Source organism: Puma concolor, chromosome E3 (genome assembly GCF_028749965.1).
Source record: "Puma concolor isolate L17-30 chromosome E3, mPumCon1.1.hap2, whole genome shotgun sequence".
Classification (NCBI taxonomy): domain Eukaryota; kingdom Metazoa; phylum Chordata; class Mammalia; order Carnivora; family Felidae; genus Puma; species Puma concolor.
In genome coordinates, this window is record NC_141682.1 from 42,292,002 (window position 1) to 42,313,914 (window position 21,913).

The following is a 21,913-nucleotide window of genomic DNA, read 5'->3' on the forward strand; positions in this document are numbered from 1 at the left end:
TCGGTTGAGTTTCCAATTCTCGATTTCGGCTCAAGTCGTGATCTCACAGTTCATGGGTTTGAGCCCCGTGTTAGGCTCTGCACTTACAGCACGGAGCCTGCTTGGGATTCTCTCTCTCCCTCTCTTTCTGTTCCCCTCCCTTGCTCAAGCTCGCTCTCTCTCTCAAAAATAAATACTAAAGGGGCGCCTGGGTGGCGCAGTCGGTTACGCGTCCGACTTCAGCCAGGTCACGATCTCACGGTCCGGGAGTTCGAGCCCCGCGTCGGGCTCTGGGCTGATGGCTCAGAGCCTGGAGCCTGTTTCCGATTCTGTGTCTCCCTCTCTCTCTGCCCCTCCCCCATTCATGCTCTGTCTCTCTCTGTCCCAAAAAATAAATAAACGTTGAAAAAAAAAAATTTTTTTTTAAATAAATACTAAATAAAAAGACTGTGATAATAATACAAAAAAGATTAAAAAGTCTCACTGTGTCTTCTGAAAGTCTCTGTCAGGAAGGCACATGTCTGACCTCAGAGGCAACAGGCAGGAGTCTGGGGGCAAGGCAAGGTGCTCTCTTCCAGCAGAAAACATTCTTCGGGAAATTAAGATTGCCACCCAGGCCTACAGAGAACAGGAAGGAGGAGGACACTGCCTTGGTCCCCCTTGCCTGGTAAGCAGCTTCACCCCCCCCCCCCCCCCCAGTGGCATCCACCTCAAGCATTTTAAGCCACTTAGTCTTCAACACAATGAAAAGAAACACAGAAACTTGTGGTCCAAAAACATTCTAAGCACTTTCCCATTTTGGAAACTATCTACAAGTTCACCAGGTCATGTAATATATAATCTACTAATAACATAATATAAAAATGTATAACACATAGCCAAGTAAATACGCCATGTTTTTACAGCATGCCTATTTTTAGGAAATGAAATACTGAAAATGCTACTCACACGTACAGAAACAGGAACACAAGATTCCTAAGAGAGAGGATAAATACTTTTCACACAAAAATTAAATAGAAATCAACAAAAGGGGGAAAAAAATAAGGAGTGATCTGTTCAAAGGGTCCTAAATAACCAGACATTGCAAAAACAAACACACAAAAACCACAGACAAGAAATAGAGCCTCCCTTTGTTTTTTTTTTTTTAATGTTTATTTTCAAAAGAGAGAGAGAGAGAGAGAAAGCACACAAGCGAGCAAGCATAGGGGGAGCAGAAAGAGGGGAACAGAGGATCTGAAGTGGACTCCTGCTGAAAGCAGACAGCATGATGCGGGGCTCAAACTCACAAACCATTAGATCATGACCTGAGCCAAAGTCAGACGCTTAACTGACTGAGCCACCCAGGTGCCCCAAATCTCCTTTTAAAAGTTAGAAAGTACTGGGGTACCTGGGTGACTCAGTGGATTGAGCACCTGACTTCAGTTCAGGTCAAGATCTCGAAGTTCAAGAGTTCGAGCCCTGCATCTGTCCCTCTCTCTCTCTCCACCCCTCTCCCACGTGCACCCTTGCGTTCTCTCTCTAAAATAAATAAAACGTTAAAAGAAAAGTATTTACTCTTCCTACCCCAATTCAAACAGCCCCCAAACCATTAACTCCTAGGAGGCAGGAAACGTGTTTCCTCATTTCTTTTGGCAACTCCCATAAAAAGCCAGCCCAGAGCTTAGTACACAGTGGGCAATCAGCAACACCGACACATGGTGTCAGTAACCCCAAGCCACCCCAGGGCCTAGTTCTGGAGTCACAAGCCACAAATACACATGCAGTGTTTTAAAGTTCCCCTAGGATGTCCAAAAGGAAATTAAAGTCCAGAGAATATGGCTTTGCACACAGTGAGCCCTTGATCAGGCAGACTTCTTTAAAGAGCACTCCCCAAGGAGTGCCTGCCTGGCTCGAGCAGAAGAGTGAGCAACTCTTGATCTCGGGGTTGTGAGTTCAAACCCCACATTGGGTGTAGAGATTGCTAAAAACTAATAATAATAAAGAAACCTTAAAAAAAGTGTGTATACACACACACACACACACACACACACACACACACACACACACACACACACATATGATAAACTAACATCACTTCCCAAATGTCAGGAAGGGTTTAAGTGCTATACCTGCCTGGTTCATTGCTCACAACCACCTGTGAATCAGGTTCCCCTATGGTCCTCATTTAAATTTTTTTTTTTAACGTTTATTTATTTTTGAGACAGGGAGAGACAGAGCATGAACAGGGGAGGGTCAGAGAGAGGGAGACACAGAATCCGAAGCAGGCTCCAGGCTCTGAGCTGTCAGCACAGAGCCCGACGCGGGGCTAGAACTCACGGACCGCGAGATCATGACCTGAGCCGAAGTCGGCCGCTCAACCGACTGAGCCACCCAGGCGTCCCAGGTCCTCATTTAGAGAGAGGCCTACAGCAGCTGAGCAACATGGGAGGGCCCCCTTGCCTATCTTAAAATAATTACCGCCCCCTGCCCCTCAGCCTTCCTTCCCCCTGTCATTCCCTGCATACCCTACACCTCCTGCTGGACCCTGTCGATGGTGTTTTCCCAAGGTGTCCAGTGGGGTCTCCGGATGGCACCAGTGGTAACTGCTGGCTGGTTTCCAACACCACTCTCCACTTCTCCCTTGCCGACAGACTTCAATCCTTCTTTAATTCATCTGACTCAGTAATAAACAGCCAGGAGCACTGCTCCATGCCAGGCCTGCCAGGCACCTTCGTGGCACGTGGGTGGGAATGGAGACAGAGATGACAGATAGGAGAATAAGTAAAATATGGAATCTGTAGACAACACTAAGCTAGGGAGAACAGTAAAATGGGGAAAGGGGAAGTGGCAGTGTTGGAGGCAAGGGGGGGGTCCCAGCAGGGAAGGCTGACTGTAGCCAGGTCAAGAGAGCAAAGCTGACTGGTCTAATCACTGATGCCCACACTCCTCACACTCAAGGTGAATGCTGCATCCCTGACAGCTCTCTTGGCAATGTTGCTACTGCTACAGGCCCAGGGACAGCACTTGGGGAGGCACTGTTCAAGCCAACTGCAATGCCTCCAATCCCCCGACCCCCATGCAGTGCAGGGACCTGGCTGGAAAGCACCTGTGAACTGGCATGGCCAATGAAGGGGTGGGGGGCCGGTGGACCCAGGAAACCGCAGGGGAGTTTCTTAAACAGAGACAGAGGGACGGGGTCCTCTTTCTACCTCGGGACACTGGCGGCTGCAGCCACGACCATGAAGAGAGTGGCCAGCATGCTGAGTAGAACAGGCAGGGTCGGATCTGAACGATGTTGTCAGGAGTCACGTACCTATAGCTCGTCCTGTGTGAGGGGACTGTGCTGGGGTCCCGACTGCTCTCCCCCATCCACTCCTGTCCTCTCCTAACTGGGCCCTCTCTCTAAACAATAGATCCTATCACCTACCCCTCTCTCAGAGACTACAGGCCCGAATTCCCCAGCAGGTGCCGAGGTCCCTGCCTCTCCACCCCTGCAGCTCTGTGCCCTCTTTCCTCCCACACAGGCCTCTCCCCACTGCACCTACACCTGGGACCCTCCTTCCTCTGCCACCCTTTGCTTCACTAATTCTACTCAGCTTCAGAACGTCAGCTTAAGAGCTACCTCAAAAAAAAGAAAAAGAAAAAAAAAGAAAGGGACTCCCCTGAGGGAAACTCCTAACTAGGTCGGGCTCCCTGTTACACAACCTTAAATAATCTCTGCTTTTCTTTCACAGCACCTGGCAGTGCTGGCAGTTACCGAAAGGACACGAAGCATGCTGCTCTGGCGTATCATCTGTCCCCAGCACCTATGACACTGGCTGGCACGAGGAAGATACTCAATAAACACCACCATGCACATCTGCTGAGTGAAACAAAGCCCAGATCTGACTCTAAGGCCCCAACGACACCACTGTGCTTCCCTGAACGTACGCGACATCCCGCTGAGGGTGGGCAAAGACCTCACATAAATGGACACAGGAGTGCCACTGCCAGCGTGGCATCGGCCACAGCACCTTACTCCTCAAAGAACAGCCCCCACACACTCCACTCCCTAGCACGTCAAGTGTGACCACTTGGGGCCACGCTGGCCCCTGCAAACCGAACAGGGGGAGGAGACGCAGGCAGCAGGCGTCTTCTCAACTCACAGTTTCAGGGACTTCACTCATTCATTCGTTTTATTTATTTATGTATTTATGTATTTGAGAGACAGAGACAGAGAGAGGAGGAGGGAATGAGTAGGGAAGGGATGGGGCGGGGCAGGGGGAAATCCCAAGCAGGCTCCACACTGTCAGCAGCTCAGAGCCCGACACGGGGCTCAAACCCATGGACCTCACAATCATGACCTGAGCCGAAATCAAGAGTCAGATCCCTAACTGCCTAACCGACTTGAGTCCCCTAGGGGACCCTCAGGGACTACATTTTAGACCAGTAACAGGAAACTTTTGCTGAATCAGACGAGGGATTTCCCACAACACAGCCAAGGACGCTCTGCCTCCTTCCTCTACTATGCCACAGAAAAGCTCTAAAATGCTAAGAAAGCCTTACTACACTTCTTCCAAATATCTCCAATTCCAAAGCCCAAGACAATAACCTCAATCTTCCCAGCACAAAAATTAGGTCTTGCTAGAAGCTGTGACAACTAATCTGTATAGCTGGAGGCATACAGGCATTACTCCTGGTGGAGAAAAACAAACAATAAATACCTAGTACATCCATGTAATGGAATATTCTAGAGTTACAAAAACCTCATTTCATGCATGTGGACTCTGTCAAAATGTGAAAATTTACACACACACACACACACACACACACACACATGCAAGATAAGGAAACCCAAACCAAACCATTTGTTGGCACAGATTTCCCACAGACAATCATCAGGGGAGAAGGGACAGGGGCAGCAGTCTGTGTCCCGGCACTGTCCCCTAGTTGTGGGACACTAGTAAGTCCTGCTCCACCCACAACACGGACAATGGTGAGGCCAGGGAGACAAGCACTGAGCCAGTTTTGACAGGCGCACGTGCAGGATGTCGAGGAGAGAAAGGGCCTTAAATAGAGTTCAACGGAATGAATACCCGGGTTTCTCTCCACTCCCTCCTGGAAGTCCTCTGGAAAAACACTGCTCCAGAGGAGAGACGCTGACCTTCTGGAAGATGCACGGGGATGGATAAGTGGGCACTCACTTAGAGCAAAGAACACAGTAACATAATGGCCACAGAGAGGATGCCAGAGGACCAAGCAAAGTGCAGGAAGTAGAAAGGGCATCACGTGTCGTACGTGACGAGAAAAGCCTGGGTGAATGTCTGACATGGAACCTCAGGCAGGATACGGACTCAGGACAGACGAGCAGAGGTACTCCAAAAGTAGAACACCAGGCTGGAGGTGAGGAGACAAGCCCCAGCACGAGAAGAGGGGCCAGGACACAACAATGGAAGTCCAAGAGTTCATGCTGACTGGTGAGATCCCCAGCAGACAGGCTAGCAAGAACTACTGATGGGTACATGGAAAACAGAACACGTGAAAATGTAAACTAATGCGGTGCCTGAGTGGCTCAGTTGATTGAATGTCTGACTCTTGGTTTCAGCTCAGGTCATGATCTCGAGGTTCGTGGGATCGAGCTCCACATCAGGCTGTGGGCAGACAGTGTGGAACCTGCTTGGGATTTTCTCTCCCTCTCTCCCTCTCTCTCTCTCTCTCTCTCTCTCTCTCTCTCTCTCTCTCTCTGCCCCTCCCCTGGTCATGCTCACTCTCTGTCTCTCTCAGAATAAAAAACCATTAAAAAACAATGTAAAGTGATTCCAGGAGAAGCCTAAGTTGGCATTAGGCAGGAAATGTATTCCTGGCACACCACATGGGACAGTTGTGGAAAATATCTGCAATTAAAACAAACACAAAAGGTCTATTTAATCCGCATTAGGATTCACTATATTGAAGAACAGAGGAGACGGAAGGGAAATATGCAGGTGTACCTTCCCCAAGAGAAACACAACAGCAACTATCTAAACCTGGGGGACAGAACCCGAGAAGGAAAAAGCCAGGAGTCCAGGATCGGGAAAGGCAAGGAGACCACAGCTACCTCCTGTTGTGCAGCGTGCAGTACACCATTTGACTTTTCAAACTACACGTGATAAAAATTAACATTAAACTGAAATATAACATTAAAACAAGTACAAGAAACGAGCACAGCAAGCAGAAGTTACAGAGCAGCAAAGGTGGACCAAGGTGCACGTGGACTTCCCTATCCGAGTCCTGGCTTCACCTCTGCTTTTCTACCAAACAGAAAGCAGTGAGGGCAGAGGGCAGCCCTGAGGCCTCCTGAGGGGGCAGCAGAGTGGGCCCCAAGTAAACATTTGTGAAATTAATGTCGGAGTAAATACAGAGTGAGGCAGAGTGATGTTCAAATAGAACTGGGTCTTTAAAGAGATGCAAACTCTCTCCTTCACCTCTTCCATTGGCAGCGAAGGTGGAGGGTGCAGACGTGGCCAAGATTAAGGTGTGAGACCTTCCAGGCAAGAAGGGGGAGGAGGAGGTGCTTAGGCAGGCAGCCGAAGACTTAAAGGTGGAGCCGTCCCAGCCTCGCGTGGCCAAACTGACAGGCGGCGCGGCCTCCAAGCTCTCCAAGATCTCCAAGATCCGGGTTGTTCGCAAATCCATCACCTGCATTCTCACCATCATCAACCAGACTCAGAAGGAGAACCTCGGGAAATTCTACACGGGTAAGAAGTACGAACCCCTGATCTGCGGCACAAGAAGACACAAGCAAAACCCGAAGACCAAGCAGCAGCAGCAGCGGACAGAGCAGCTGCAGCTGCTGCAGTACTTGGACAAGGCCTGAGCGCTGGCTTCAAGAGAACACAGGGGCGCCTGGGTGGCTCAGTTGGTTGAGCAACCGACTTCGGCTCAGGTCGTGATCTCACGGTCTGTGAGTTTGAACCCCGCGTCAGGCTCTGTGCTGACAGCTCGGAGCCTGGAGCCTGCTTCGGATTCTGTGTCTCCCTCTCTCTCTGCCCCTCCCTAGCTCACACGCTGTCTCTTGCTCTCTCTCAAAAATAAATAAACATAAAAAAAATTTTATTTTTTTTAATTTTTTTTTTTTTACATTTATTTATTTTTGAGACAGAGAGACAGCATGAACGGGGGAGGGTCAGAGAGAGAGGTAGACACAGAATCTGAAACAGGCTCCAGGCTCTGAGCTGTCAGCACAGAGCCCAATGCAGGGCTCGAACTCACGGACTGTGAGATCACAACCTGAGCCGAAGTCGGTCGCCCAACCGACTGAGCCACCCAGGCGCCCCCCAAAATTTTTTTTAATCAAAAAAAAAAGAAGATGTCATTGACGGGGGCACCTGGTGACTCAGTTGATTAAGCATCTGGCTTCGGCTCAGGTCACGATCTCATGGTTTCCAAGTTCCAGCCTGGCATCGGGCTCTGTGCTGACAGCTCGGAGCCTGGAGCCTGCTTCAGATTCTGTGTCTTCCTCTCTCTGCTCCTCTCCTGCTCACACTCTCTCTCTCAAAAATGAATAAATATTTAAAAAAAAAATTTTTTTTAGGGGTGCCTGGGTGGCTCTGTCATCTGAGCATCCAACTTCGGCTCAGGTCATGATCTCACGGTTCGTGAGTTCGAGCCCCACGTCGGGCTCTCTGCTGACAGCTCGGAGCCTGGAGCCTGCTTCGGATTCTGTGTCACCCCCACCCCTCTCTCTCTGCCCCACCCCTGCTTGTGCTCTCTCTCTTTCAAAAATGAATAAACATTAAAAAAAATCTTTTTTAATAAAAAAATAAAAATAATTTTTTAATTAAAAAAATATGTCATTGATGTTGGGGTGCTTAGGTGGCTCACTTGGTTAAGTGTCTGAGTCTTAATTTCGGCCCAGGTCATGACTTCACAGTAGTGAGATCAAGCCCCATGTCAAGCTCTGCACTAAGCATGAAGCCTGCTTAAGATTTCCTCTCTCTCTCGGGGCACTTGGGTGGCTCAGTCGTTTGAGCATCTGACTTCAGCTCAGATCATGATCTCACTGATGTTGAGTTCCAGCCCTGCGTCGGGCTCTGTCCTGACAGCTCAGAGCCTGCAGCCTGTTTCAGATTCTGTGCCTCCCTCTCTCTCTGCCCCTCCCTGACTCATGCTCTGTCTCTCTCTCTCTGTCAAAAATAAATAAACATTAAAACAAATTAAAAAAAAAAAGATTTTCTCTCTCCCTCCTTCCCTCTGCCCCTCCCGTGTGCCCTCTCAAAAACAAATTGTCATTAATGTTAACATGTAATGGATTAATATTTAATTTTTTTTTAATGTTTATTCATTTTGAGAGAGAGAGGGAGATCACAATGTGCAGTGTCTAAGACAAAGAGTTTATGAACCAGCAGTCCAGGGCTTTAACAAGCCCAGCAAGGACTGACCATCACTAAAAGGTCACAGTACATAGTTAACCATATGGTTAACATATTTGTGGCATAAGCACAACCCAAACCACAAATCCAGTTTTACTGTACTTTGTTGATACCTAAATCCACAACAAAATGACCTCAGGACTTCTACGTGCAACACCCCATCAGAGACACCTCATTCTCTACAACAGCATCTAACTGAACATTTTCACACCCAGACAAAATGCAAAGCAGAAAATACATAAAGTTACCCTGCAACAGGAAATTAATTTTTATACACCCTAAGTATTTCAAAGCTCCTTTCACATATTTATTCAAACATGGATTTATCCATTTGAATACTGTCAACAGGGAGGGAAAAAGAGAGCTCTTTATAAATTTCGTTCTGAGGGAATCTGTACACTGGACAAGATATTTACATCTCTTGGGGAAGCACCATCCCTTCATAAATAAGGTTCAACGTACAGCTATTGTTAATTTCCCATTTCAACCCCTGTGTCAAAGGAAGGGGTCCTTTCATACCTTGTGTAACTGTCAATCAATAAATGCTACCTTGGCTGTGAAGTTAATAACAAGTAAAACCTGTGTGCGTGTGTAACATTCCTTTTAAAACATGTTTGAGAACAAAGGGTTTCAGGGTTATATCGTGTATTGGTAAAGGACACACAATCTAATGTACAGTACAAGACGAAGTACAGGTTATCCTCAATGAACTTCCCATATTGTACTTTTCCTTTTTATTTTGAAGTGAACCCACTGTAAAGTTCAAAGAAGAACACCTGTATATCCCTCCTCTATATTCAATTATTAATGTCCTTCCACATTCGCTTTGTATCTCTTTCTACACACCTGCACTTTAATTGTGGAACTATTAAAAATAAGCTGCAGAGGGGCACCTGGCTGGCTCAGTCAGTAGAGCATGCAACTCTTGATCTCCAGGTCTTGAGTTCAAGCCCCACGTTGGGTATAGAGATTACTTAAAAACAAAATCATTAAATCTTTAAAAAATTGTATTAAGGTACAGACATCACGATGCCTCCCTAAGCCCTTTCAGCGTATATTTCCTAAGAACAAGGACCGTCCTCCTATGTAATACCATTATGACCACTGATCCCAAGTTCATCTATATTCAAATTTTTCCAGTTGTCCCAATAATGGCCTTCACACTTGTTTTGTTTCCTTTTAAACCAGTTTCTAATCAAGAACCAGTCACGAGTTGTTACAATTCTCTCACCTCCTCAATCTAGATGGGCCCCCACCCTTCTTATGACACTGATATTTTCAAGTGTCCAGGCAACTGCAGAATGCCCTACATTCTGGGCTATCTGGTTACTCCTCATTACTTGACTCAGGGTAAGCATTTTTGGCAAGAATGTTGACACACACATCCCCGTCCCCGCCACTGTATCCCCTCAAGGGGCAATGTAATCTCCATTACTGGGAAGTCAGAGTTTGATCACGGTTTGATCAAGGTAGAGTCTGACATATTTCTCCAAATGTAAGGACTTTTCTCTTTACCTTTGGAATCAATCATCTGTGGAATGACACTTCAGACTGTTTTTGGCAACCACTGATGATCCTCACTTGAATCAATAATTACCTTGGTCATCACAAAACACTAATTCCCCCCACAAAAAAAAACAAACAACAACAACAACAAAACACCGATTCTCTAAATCTGTCACTTTCTCCTTCAAAGGCCATTTGTAAGGAACTACGCACCTCCTTTGGAGTGTGACTAGGACTGGTTGTTACTCACTGTATGCCAGACTTTTTAAATTCGATGTATCCGTTATCATCATTACTCTTTTCTGACACTCCCAATGTCCCAGATTTGCCCACTGGGAACCCATTCAAGCTGCTCCATTTTTGACACGTCCCTATCAATTTTTGAACACTTCCTTGCTTTCTGGTACAAGATAATCCAGGCTCGCATTGAATTTTGCCTGCCCCAAACCTGAAGTAAGTCACTTCTCCGAGGACCCCTGAGTGCTTTAGTAGGAAATGGTGTTTGTAACCGGTATCTGGGGGGCGAAGTGTTCTCACTGCTACTGGAGTGTCACTGCTCCTAAACTCTTTCAGAAGACAGAGCTAGGAATTGTTTTTTAAATCACGTATTCATACCGATACCCTCAATTTAAATATCAAGACAACAGGCTCTCCCTCACCTTTTCCATAACATATTTATTTTATTTTATTTTTTATTTTATTTTAGAGAGAGGGAGAGAGAGAACATGAGTGGGGGGACAGGGCAGAGGGAGAGAGAATCAAGAGTCAGAGGCTCAACCGACTGAGCCACAGGTGCCCCTCCATACCATATTTTTACCTCCTTCCTCCCAAAGAACCCTGGTTCCCAGAAGCAGTACACTTGTTTGCTCTGACATACAGCCAAAGAGATTTCAGAACTTCTATGCTGATCTATCAACAACAAACTTACTTTGTATTAAGTTTCTTTGTAGTTCTTTTTTTTCTTTTAAATACAACCCACTAAAGGAATACAGAGTACTGTGTTCATGACCCGTGAATTAATCTTTCCTACGTGGTTATATTAGTAATTCGACTCACTTTCGGTTTCCTTTGCTCCTATGTGTATTCAGTTTGGTTTCTATCATTGTCTTAATTTGTTTTCTTAATATGTAGAATATATGGATGGCTCAAAACTCAAAGATAATATAAAAAGGCAGACTCAAACAAGTTTCACTCCCACCCATATATACCTTACACCCTGTCCCCACCCACTTAAGTTTTTTAAATTGCTTTCTCATCTATCCTTCCTAGATTTCTTTTTGCAAAAAGAAACAAATATATACATTTTATTTCCTCTTCTAATTTTGCATTCTTTCTTTCCAACCTCTTCCCCCCACACCACCACCACCCTGACCTCCTTATAGTCAGATCTTGCTGGCCTAGGCCTGTCCTGGGGCCTGTGAATACAAAAACCTACTTTACCAACTGAGCCACCCAGGCGCCCGCCCCTCTTGCTTGCTTTCTTAAAGTTTATTTATTTTTTGTAATCTCTACACCCAACGTGGGCTCAAACTCATGATCCCGAGATCAAGAGTCACACGCTCTTCCAACTGGGCCAGCCAGACACCCTAAAGTTTGGTTTCTTATTCTGTTTGTCGATTCCCCTTCCTCTGAGCTAAAGTCATTCACTTAGGGTTCTGCATCTCAGATCCCTCATCTTCTTTTTCCTTTTTTTTTTAATTGTGGTAAATTAACCTTTTTTTTTTAAAGTTTATTTTTATTTATTTTGGGAAAGACACAGAGAGCAAGTAGAGGAAGGGCAAAGAGAGAAGGAGACAGAATCCCACACAGGCTCTGCGCTGCCAGCGTAGAGCACGGTGTGGGGCTTGACCCCGTGAGCTGGGAGTTCATGAGCTGAGCTGAAATCAAGAATTGGATGCCTAACGGAGGCATCCCTGTTGTGGTAAATTAACTATTTTTAAGTATACAGTTCTATGCCATTAAGTACATTTACGTTGTTATACAACCATCACCGTTATCCGTCTCTGGGACTTTTCCAACTTCCCCAACTCAAACTCTCCCCATTAAATACTAACTCCCCTCCAGCCCCATTCTCCTTTCCAGCTATGTGGTCTGACTCCTCTAGGAGCCACCTAGCAGGGGAATCACATAATAACCATTCTTTCTCACCACAAATTATGCATTCTACTTTGTACTTTCTTTCCACTTACTGCATGTTGGACATCACTCCCTACCAGTTTGTAGTAATGTCCCCCCCTCATCTCTGCAGCTGCACAGCTCTGTTTCATGAACAAACCTCAGTTCACTCTTCCTGGACGGACATTTCAGTTGTTTCCATATTTTACTCACAGGTAATGCTGCGATGAATACTGTGTGCACCTGATATTTTTATCTGTGGAGGTACACCCTCGGGGTGAATTACTAGAAGTGGGACTGCTAAGGCAAAAGGGTCAGTACGTCTGCAGATCCTGCAAATTCCCCTTGATAAGGGCCGTGCCACTTTGCACCCTCCCAGCAATATGAGAGCATGCCTATTTCCCAACAGCCTCACCAACAGAATGTGTTCAAGCTTTGACATTTTTGCCAACATGATGAGTGAGAGATGCAATCTAAGTGATTTTAATTTGCATTTATCTTTCTCATCATGATGAGCTGAGTATGTTTTCATATGTTTCAAGACCATTCGTGTATCTTTTTCTGTGGGATGTCTTCACATCTCTTGTCCATTTTTCTACCAGGTTGTCTTTTTTCCCCCCTTTGGCTTTCAAGAGTTTTTACATCAGTCTTTTATCTCGTGTTTTTAAAAAAACTTACTGAGAGTCCCTACTGGAGAACACAGTGGGGCCAAAGAGGTGTGTTAGGCTGGCTATGCTTTCTCATCTTCTAGATGAAAACCTGAGGTTCCTCCACAGATATGATCAGGGAGACCAGGGACTGGACCCTACACATAGCCCATAAACATTATCAGTGCTCTGAGGAGAACCAGAAACTGGCTACCCTCTGCTCAGACCTCACTCGAAACTCACAGCCTTCTACCATCCCTCATCTGTATTTCAAGTTAAAAAACGTTCTCTCGGGTCATGATCTCTGTCAGTGCAGAACCCACTTTGGATCCTCTGTCCCTCTCTCTCTGCCCCTCCCCAGTACACAGTCTCCCTCTCTCTCAAAAATCAATAAACGTTTTAAAAAATTTCTCTCACTTGGGGCGCCTGGGTGGCGCAGTCGGTTAGGCATCCGACTTCAGCTCAGGTCACGATCTCGCGGTCCGTGAGTTTGAGCCCCGCGTCGGGCTCTGGGCTGATGGCTCAGAGCCTGGAGCCTGTTTCCGATTCTGAGTCTCCCTCTCTCTCTGCCCCTCCCCCGTTCATGCTCTGTCTCTCTCTGTCCCAAAAATAAATAAACGTTGAAAAAAAAAAAAACTTTAAAAAAAAAATTTCTCTCACTGGCTGAACTTTTTAAAATGTACTTTAGCAGGCTTTCAAAGGAAACACTAATGTCTCTAGTCCATGTGGACTTTTAATTCCTTTCATTATGGATAATCTATTAGTAAAATTTAAATTACATTTAACTTTTAAAAATATGACTAATCAAGAGTGCCAGACTGGATCAGTCAGTAGAGCACGCAACTCTTGATCTCAGGGTTGTTAAGTTTGTGTCCCACGTTAGGTGGGTATTTTTACTTAAAAATAAAATCTATTGAAGAATATATATATATATATATATATATATGTATTCAGTTAATGAGTCACTGGCAGGCAGCTTAATCAAACTGTTTACAAAACACCCCTAGGTTGCTCAAGATGGTAAAATGCTAAGCACATTGTTTTGTTACTGACCCAATGATTTAGGGCAATAATGGTCCTTAAAGTGCTGAACAATTCCTCCTGTCTGAACATATAAATCACCTACCTATAAACAAACTTAGGCAGCCGGTACCACACATCAATCATAATCTGAGCTGGTTAAACTTGCTTAAAGAGAAGTGAGAACAGATCATGTGAAATGAAAAAGAACAATGAATCATTAAAGCCTCTGATACTGACAACAGCATAAATTCCCAATCCCATGGAACTCTAGCTCAAAACAGGGATCTTAACAGACAAGCTCACTTTTGACTACAGCAGGATGATTTAGCTTTCAGCACAGAAGGCTCTAAAACTTCTGTAAACTTTTTTTAATTATCCAACAAAAGAAAAAGTAAAATAGATCATTTAACAAATTAGAATTCCAGGAGCTGTATGTTCTTAAATCCTTCTGAAGGCATGGGTCTTTAAAAATTAGCTAGATCATAACCAGAGTAATACCAACTTGCCTAAAACAAGCATTAAATATTTGGACATAAAAATAAAACTGTACCCACAGAAAAAGTTTCTTTTCCTCCCTAACCATGATACTGAATCATTTCTACCACTCTCAAGAACTTTCAAAAATTACAGTGCAATTCTTTTCACCAGGAAGCTCTCAGAATTACTTATGTTATTAGACATTGATGAAACCACCATCCCACCTAGTAGCCAACCTTTAAGAATTACAGGCATTTTTAATATGCATTTTTCCAAATATCAACACAAATTAAGTCTATCTTCGATAAGCGTCTGAACATGCTAACTCAATATTCTATAAAAGTTCCTCAGAAAAACCTGTTTCTTTAGATGTGTTTTTTATTTTGATCTAAAGCCTTATCTAAGTCAAAATAAGACATGTAAGTATTTTATCTTTAGGGTATAATTTTCTATTTCTAAAGATTGTAATAAAATTTTTACTAGATTCTTTTTTATATGGTTTGAAATTTGTGATACATATACAGACACTACTTTCCAAAGTAAAATCAGTAAATGTAACAGAAAATGTGGCCTGTACCTCAAATGAAACCAAGCCCATCCCTACCACTCACCCCCTTCTACAAATATACCTCCCCAATACACACACATACACACTACAACTAGTTTTTAGTATTTCCTTCAAAACTTTTCCACATGGACAATTTTCACAGTTATAATAATGGTATACAATTCATTCCATCAGAAGCACTAATCTAAATTACTTTGGTAACTTTGTAATAACCACTGCTAAGGACCACATAATAGTCTTCAGTGGATGCCTAACTCTTGTGTCTGATATTTCAATTTTAACTAATGTTTGGACCCTGTTTCTGGAATTGAAACAAATAAGTATTTGGAAGGGAAGCAATTCATGAGTCTGGTGTGCTTTACAACATTGTCTGTGCGGTCTACATGGAATTAAATTCTTCCTATATGTCAGTTTCTGTGTGGGAATAACGCCTAACAATTCTGAATCTTCCTGGAAACAAGTAAACTGGTATCAGAGATCTTTAATTTCAAAAACAGGTCAAAAAGTGGGTTCAGAACAACAGACATGGGAATTACACCGTTTTTGTACAATGAAGCATTCGTTACATATATTTTAATTTACATTTAAAAATTTTAAGTAGTTACTCTGGGTGGTGAAATTATAGGTGGTTTTTATTTTTCTTATTTTGCTTACTGATATGACTTAGTCTCATGTTTTTAAACAATGAACATCTATAAAAATAATTTAGCTTTTACCCACTATGATCTCAATTGTGTACAAAGCTCTGTGTATGTGTGTGCTTGTGTGTACAAAAAAAGTCTGTAGGGAGATACACTAAAATGTTAGTGATATTTTTTCTCAGGAAAATAGGATTATTGGTCACTTTTTTTCTTTTATATTTTACATTACTCTTTGTTTTCACAATTTTTAATAAGCATGTGTTACTTTTATAATATGAAAAAGATGCTTTTAAAACACTAGCAAAATTGCCTGTGATCCAAGCACAGAAAGGGACCTCATCTGCCTTTTAGTAATTCATCCAACACACAGACCCAGAAGTATGCACGCACACCCCACTCCAGCTCCCACATGCACCTGCTCACACACCGGCATTCATTCTCTCTCATGTACACAGATACACCCACACTCAAATTCAAGGCTAGGAAAGAAACCAGGAAGGACACTGAGGCAACTGAAAGGTGCAGCCGTGTCTCTAGGGACTTCCAACTGCCCGCCAGCAGCATGGCAGGAACAAGAAGCAGGGAGACCTGAGCATCAACGCTTCCTTCAGCAGCCTACTCATGCAAGCACTGAAGAGGACAGTGCCTACAAGGTCAGTGAAGGGCATTCAGTCTTTCAATGTGTAGGTACTCTGGAAAGGATCAATAACTATTAAATGTAAATGCTGAAGTGAGTGTAGTAATAAACATGAACACAATCTTTACAGTGGTAATTAATTCCTTTCAAAAGTAAAGCCAAAAGAAACCAATCCTTTCTTATAATACTCTTGGAATTTATTTTGCCAATTCTGTTTTAGGATGAGTTGCTAGTGGCTACAAAAGCATCAGCCCTCTTAGTATGAAGGGGTCATGTCAATGAAGAATCTTCAGAAATGGTTGAGGCCTTAAAAATAACCTATTCCACAGATGCCTGGGTGGCTCAGTCAGTTGAGCGTCCTACTTCGGCTCAGGTCATGATCTCACGGTTCCTGAGTTCGAGCACGTGTCAGCTCTGTGCTGACGGCTCAGAGTCTGGAGCCTGTGTCAGATTCTGTTTCCCTCTTTCTCTGCCTCCCCCCCCCCCCCCCCCCCCCCCCCCGCTCATGTTCTGTCTCTCTGTCTCTCAAAAATAAATAAATGTTTAAAAAAATTGTTTTTTAAATAACTTATTCCAACTTCACGACTAGTGCCTATGAATTCCTGCTTCAGTAAGATACAACCAGAAAGCTCCACTATAGTCCTTTTCCTCCTTCCCTCTGCTGATAACTAACACTGTGTTATGTTACACCACACCTGATCTACCACCCAGATGATGTAAGGGGAGCCACACACACCATAACATTACTAAAGAAAGAGGGACACAAAAGCCTTCTGTATTATATATAGGAGCTGCTTCCATTAAAAATTCAGATAATCAGCTTAAATAATTTAAAATGCTTCCTTCAGGGGCGCCTGGGTGGCGCAGTCGGTTAAGCGTCCGACTTCAGCCGGGTCACGATCTCGCGGTCCGTGAGTTCGAGCCCCGCGTCAGGCTCTGGGCTGGTGGCTCGGAGCCTGGAGCCTGTTTCCGATTCTGTGTCTCCCTCTCTCTCTGCCCCACCCCGTTCATGCTCTGTCTCTCTCTGTCCCAAAAATAATAAAACGTTAAAAAAAAAAAATTAAAATGCTTCTTTCATAAACAGATTATTCAACGTGCTACCTTTGAAAATTTGACAATAATCAAGATAATGAGCTGCTATCATCAAAGACAGTAATGTGACCGGGGTAAGAGTCTCATGCACTCAATATTTTGAAATCTCAAGGTGGAAAGTACAAAAACTTATCGTTATTGCTCTTATCCACCTTATCTGTTCCTAGGGTTTTTTTTTTTTTTTAAATCACAAATGTTTAAAAAAAGAATCCCTATCTTTTAGAGACACACACTGAAATACATACAGATGGAATCTAATGTCAGGTGTGCACTTCCCACACGGTGTGAAAGAGGGACCTGACAGATTAGCCAAGACTAGCACGACTGAGGCGGGGGGTTTCACTAGACCATTCCCTCTATCTTTGAACATGCTTAAGACTTTTCATTTAAAAGTTTAAAAATACTCATCATGAGGCAGAAATCTTCACTTTTCCTTAAACGACTTCACCATCAGAAAATATTTCTTTTCTTTGCTCTTCTATAATGCATTCTGACATCAGACTTGGAAAAAGCAATCCTGAGTCATAATAAAGGCTAGCAAAGCTTAAAGCTTACACAGACACAAAAATCAACCTTTCATTACTCCGTAAATTATCTGCTCCAAAACAAGAGCTCTCCTCCACCATCCCAGGAAGTGTGTCCAAGTCAAGCTGAGATCACACCCAGCACTGCTTCTTCCTGCAGTCTGGGCCAGCAGACGAAAGGGGCAATGCCACGAGCAATCTCCGGATACTCGCCCATTCCACCAAACCCCAAGTCATCTGGCTTTGACGCCAAATTTAAAATTCCACCAGGAGCTATAAGAGCAAAGAATTTTGACTCATTTCCACTCTGTGATCACAAGAAAGCTCAACCCCAAATAGCACCCAAGTTTTTCCCACTGTGATAGACAAGGACAATTACAAAAGGTGTTTCTCAAATGAAACGGATTTTATGGCAGTTAGTAACACGAAACTTTGTGGAAACACTTTGAGCCACCAAATCTAGTAAGGTGAGAGCCACCTAAAGATTATGACTCAAAAGACCTAGTGAGAGTCCCTGCTGGAGCACTGACAATCTGTCAGGTCTTGGGAAAGTGATTCATCCTTCCTGGGCTTCCGGTTCCTTACCTGTGAAGTGACATGAAAACCACCTGCTTACCACCACTTCAGAAAAAGGTGGTATTCCAGTGAAAACATACACGAACTTCACACGAGCCACAGAGTCAGGTTATGATAACAAGATCAAATGTTGTATTTCTCTAAAATCGCTGCTTGGTGTAAAGAGGAAGGGTATGTTTGGGGAGGAGACACATGGCACTAGTCACTCACACACTCACACACTCACACACACACACACACACACACACACACGACAACCAAGGATGCCAAGGTGTCCTCCAGCCCAGTGGCATGAAGGAAAAGCATCAAAAGAAACTGAACAAGGGGCCCCTGGGTGGCTCAGTCGGTTAAGCATCAGACTCTTGATTTCGGTTCAGGTCACGATCTCATGGTTCATGGGATCAAGCCCCACATCCGGCTCTTCGCACCGCGCGGAGCCTGCTTGGGATTCTCTGCCTCCCTGCTCTCAAAATAAATAAACATGAAAGAAAGAAAAGAAGAAAGAAAAGAAAGAAAGGAAAGAAGAGAAAGAAAAGAAAAGAAAAGAAAAGAAAAGAAAAGAAAAGAAAAGAAAAGAAAAGAAAAGGAAAGAAGAAAGAAAGCAAGCTGAACCAGCAATCACAATCCATGCTGCCAATACGGGAAACTGCCAGTCCTATGATGTCTCTGTGCCAGTGACACTAAGAGATGGGAGGCCCATCCTCAGCAATGTCTTCCAACACAGAGCTAAATGCAGGCAGGACACTGACGCCAACGCTCAGGATGCCCACAGGGACGCGCACCTCTTCCCGGGCTGATTCAGGACCCAGGTCTTCACAGCTCAAGGCACCCTGTGAATACTCAGGGGGACACATGGGTCCCCTATAAAGGTTCATAAATATTATAACTGACACCCTAAACAGCACGGTGTCAACTTTACCTGTTTTCTTAGAAACCTCTAGTCCTAACCCTAACACCCACTTACCAAACGCGTGCACGTGTGAGAAGTCAATAAATTGTAAAAACTAGCAAATCAACCTCGTAGGGACTTCCTACGACTAAGTAAAGTATTTAACAGCAGATGTCAGAACACACAACCCTGACCTAAACGTTCCTAAGTGCCGAGACACAGGGGGAGGACAAACCTCGAGGCCCACCTTCTTCCGGAGCAGCCGCAGCCCTGGAGGCGGGGTGGGCCCACTGACACACGGCCCTGTGCATCCTGGTCACCTGTCTACACCACTCACCTCCAACAGGAGCGGAGTTCTCCAGTCTGCACGCACCACCCGGCTCTAGGGCCCATTCCCTTCCCCTGGGGTGTATTTCCTTCCTTCGGACACAGAGGATTAGACACGAAAACTCTGAGCGACCACGGTGTCCCGAACAGTAAACCACGGCCCGGGAAGAACACTGCCAACCACGCACAGTGAAGTAACTGTGCTCAAAACAGGTGTCCATCAGCGTGACCCTCGGCGGCGGGAAGGGCCGGAGGCATGTCCCCACGCCAGAAGCGCCTCTCCGTCTGGGAAAAACCAGCTGGTGTGGTGCGGGGCGGGCGGGGGGGGGGGGGCGCAGGGAGAGAAGGTGACTCCCTCGAACAGAAGAAGCTCCTGCAAGGCAGGAAAGGAAGTCCAGGGAAATTCAGGCAGAGCCGAGCCAAGAAGCCCCGAAAGGAGAGCGCGGGACGGCCGGTGTGAGCCGCTCACTCCCCGACCACGGCAGGGCCCGGGCGTGCTCGCCTAGTTACCTGCTCTGCCCCGTAGACCGTGGCGAACTGCACGAAGTCCTCGATGCGGACGAAGCCGTCTCCATCGCCGTCCAGGGCGTCGAACACCGCTCGCAGGCGGGGGCCGTCCTCCGGACACGCCGCGGGCTCGCTCGTTAGGGGGCACGTCTGGCTGAAGTCCGAGGGCCGGTCCGGGTCCTCGGGACCCACCTCCAGCGTCAGTTCGCCCACCGAGGCCGAGGGGAAGCAAGGGAAGAAGTCGACCTCGGGCCTCCTGTGCTGGCTGTGGCTGAAGCCGGGCACACGGAGACAGGCGCTGTCCGGGAAAACCGGGGGGCCGTAATCCTCGGGCTCTGCAGTCCAGGAAAGGAGCGGGCCGAGCTCTGGCAGCTGCCGGTCGGGCTCGGGGTCCGGGCGGGCGGCCGGGCCCGGCAGGAGGTAAGAGGCTCCTGGGCCCGTGGCCAGCGCCCGGCCGCTCTCGGGGCGCGCCTCCGGGCCGGCGAGCGGCTGCCGCCGCTCCAGCCCCGGGGCCCGCCCGGCGCTCAGGCCCGCCCCGGCATCCGCGCAGGCCGCGGGCTCCGGGGAGCCGACCGCCCGGCGCGGGGCGGGGGCGGCGGGCGCGCGCCGGGAGGCCCCCGGCCCGTCGGGCCCGCCGGGCTCCGGGTCGGGGCACGCGCCGCCCGCGGGGGAGGCCGGCCGGCCCGGCTCCATCTTCATGGGCGCGACCCCGGCCGCGGCGCAGGCCCGCGAGGCCAGTGGTGCGGCGGGCGGCGCGGGCGGCAGACAAAGGCGCTCAGGGCGCGGCGGCGGGCGCGGGCATCCCCGCGGCGGCGCGGGCGGGCGCGCGCGGGGCACCCGGGCTGCTCGGGCTGGCGCTCGGGCCCTGCTCCGCCCTCGCCCATCTTCGCGCGGCGCCTCAGCTGCCCTCGGCCCGGCAGCGCGGCGGGCGCGGGCCCATGTCGGCGGCGCGGCGGGCGCTGGAGGGCGCCGAGAAGGCGGCGGCGGCGGCGGCGGGAGGCCGAAGGGGCAGGCGCCGCTGAAGCCTCTGAGGACGACGCGGAGGAGGCTGCCGAGGAGGCTGAGGTACCCACGGTACCAGAGCAGACGCCGCCGCCGCCGCCGCCGCCGCCGCCCGGGCCCCGCCTTCCGTCGGGCGTGACGTCAGCGCGTCGCGGCTCCTGCCAGCCCCGCCCCTCGCCGGCCTGCCTTAAAGGCTCGTGCCGGGCGTGGGGGGGGGGGGGGGGGGAGCGCCTTGCTGGGTAGTGGGGTTTCCACGTATGACGCGCCACCGGGTGTCGTCGGCGGGGTGTCACGTCGCCGCTGGGGCGCGCCAGAACAGCCGCCCCCACGCGCTGCACGGATGGATAAACCGGACGAGCAAAATACCGATATATGCACCTGTCCCAAGGGGACAGGGTCCTGCCTGCGTAGAGCCTTCTCACTAATTGATAAGAGAGGAGCCCTGTCCTCCTGGGTCAGCGAGAAGTGCACGTGGCTCTAGGCATAGCCGGAGGGCGGGTGCGGCGCCCCCTGCACACGCCAGCCGCGCAGAGAGGCCCGGGGATTTACCTGCGGTGGGGCAGAGGTGGGCAGAGGCAACGGCCGCCCCGAGTGTGGGGCTGCCCCGAGAATGCGGTCCGTCTCATCTGTAACGGAAGGAACGCGAGGTGGAACACTGAGACCTTTTTTTAAACCTATGACTAAGTCTTTTATTTTCATAGGAGACCCAGTGTAAACCGCTAGTCTAAGCCAGGCCTCCCAAACACTGTGGCTGTCTTTGACAGCTGACATCTGTTTCTCTAGATGTCACCATCATCAGTGGGGAACAGGGCACCAGACAGGAACTCGGACACCCTGCAGCAGGCATGAAAGTGGAGACATGCTAGTTAGAAGCAGGTGAGCTGCCAGGCCCCAGGCGAGGTACTAAATTTAGCCTGCAATGAAATGTATCAAGAGAAAGTATGAACTGGTATTTTTATATGCGGTGGGCACACGCACCAGATATATTTCATAAGCAGTTTGGGCAAGAACCAAAGGAAATTGAACCGCTGTTT

The 21,913-nt window shown here is 47.2% G+C and overlaps 1 protein-coding gene across 3 annotated transcripts in view; it reads right to left on the bottom strand.

Annotated features, from left to right (window-relative positions):
• RAB11FIP3 (RAB11 family interacting protein 3) overlaps positions 1–20,974 on the bottom strand; it is an 83,244-nt gene extending 62,270 nt beyond the window's left edge. For 2 of the 3 annotated variants that reach the window (XM_086691746.1, XM_086691744.1), the window contains exon 1: positions 19,881–20,973. In XM_086691746.1, coding sequence (XP_086547872.1) covers positions 19,881–20,576 — 696 coding nt within the window. In that variant the 5' untranslated portion in view covers positions 20,577–20,973. Of the gene's footprint in view, positions 1–19,880 lie in introns of all 3 variants that reach the window. The other variant, XM_086691743.1, reaches the window with a different exon arrangement.
• Between the last annotated feature and the right edge of the window lie 939 nt (positions 20,975–21,913).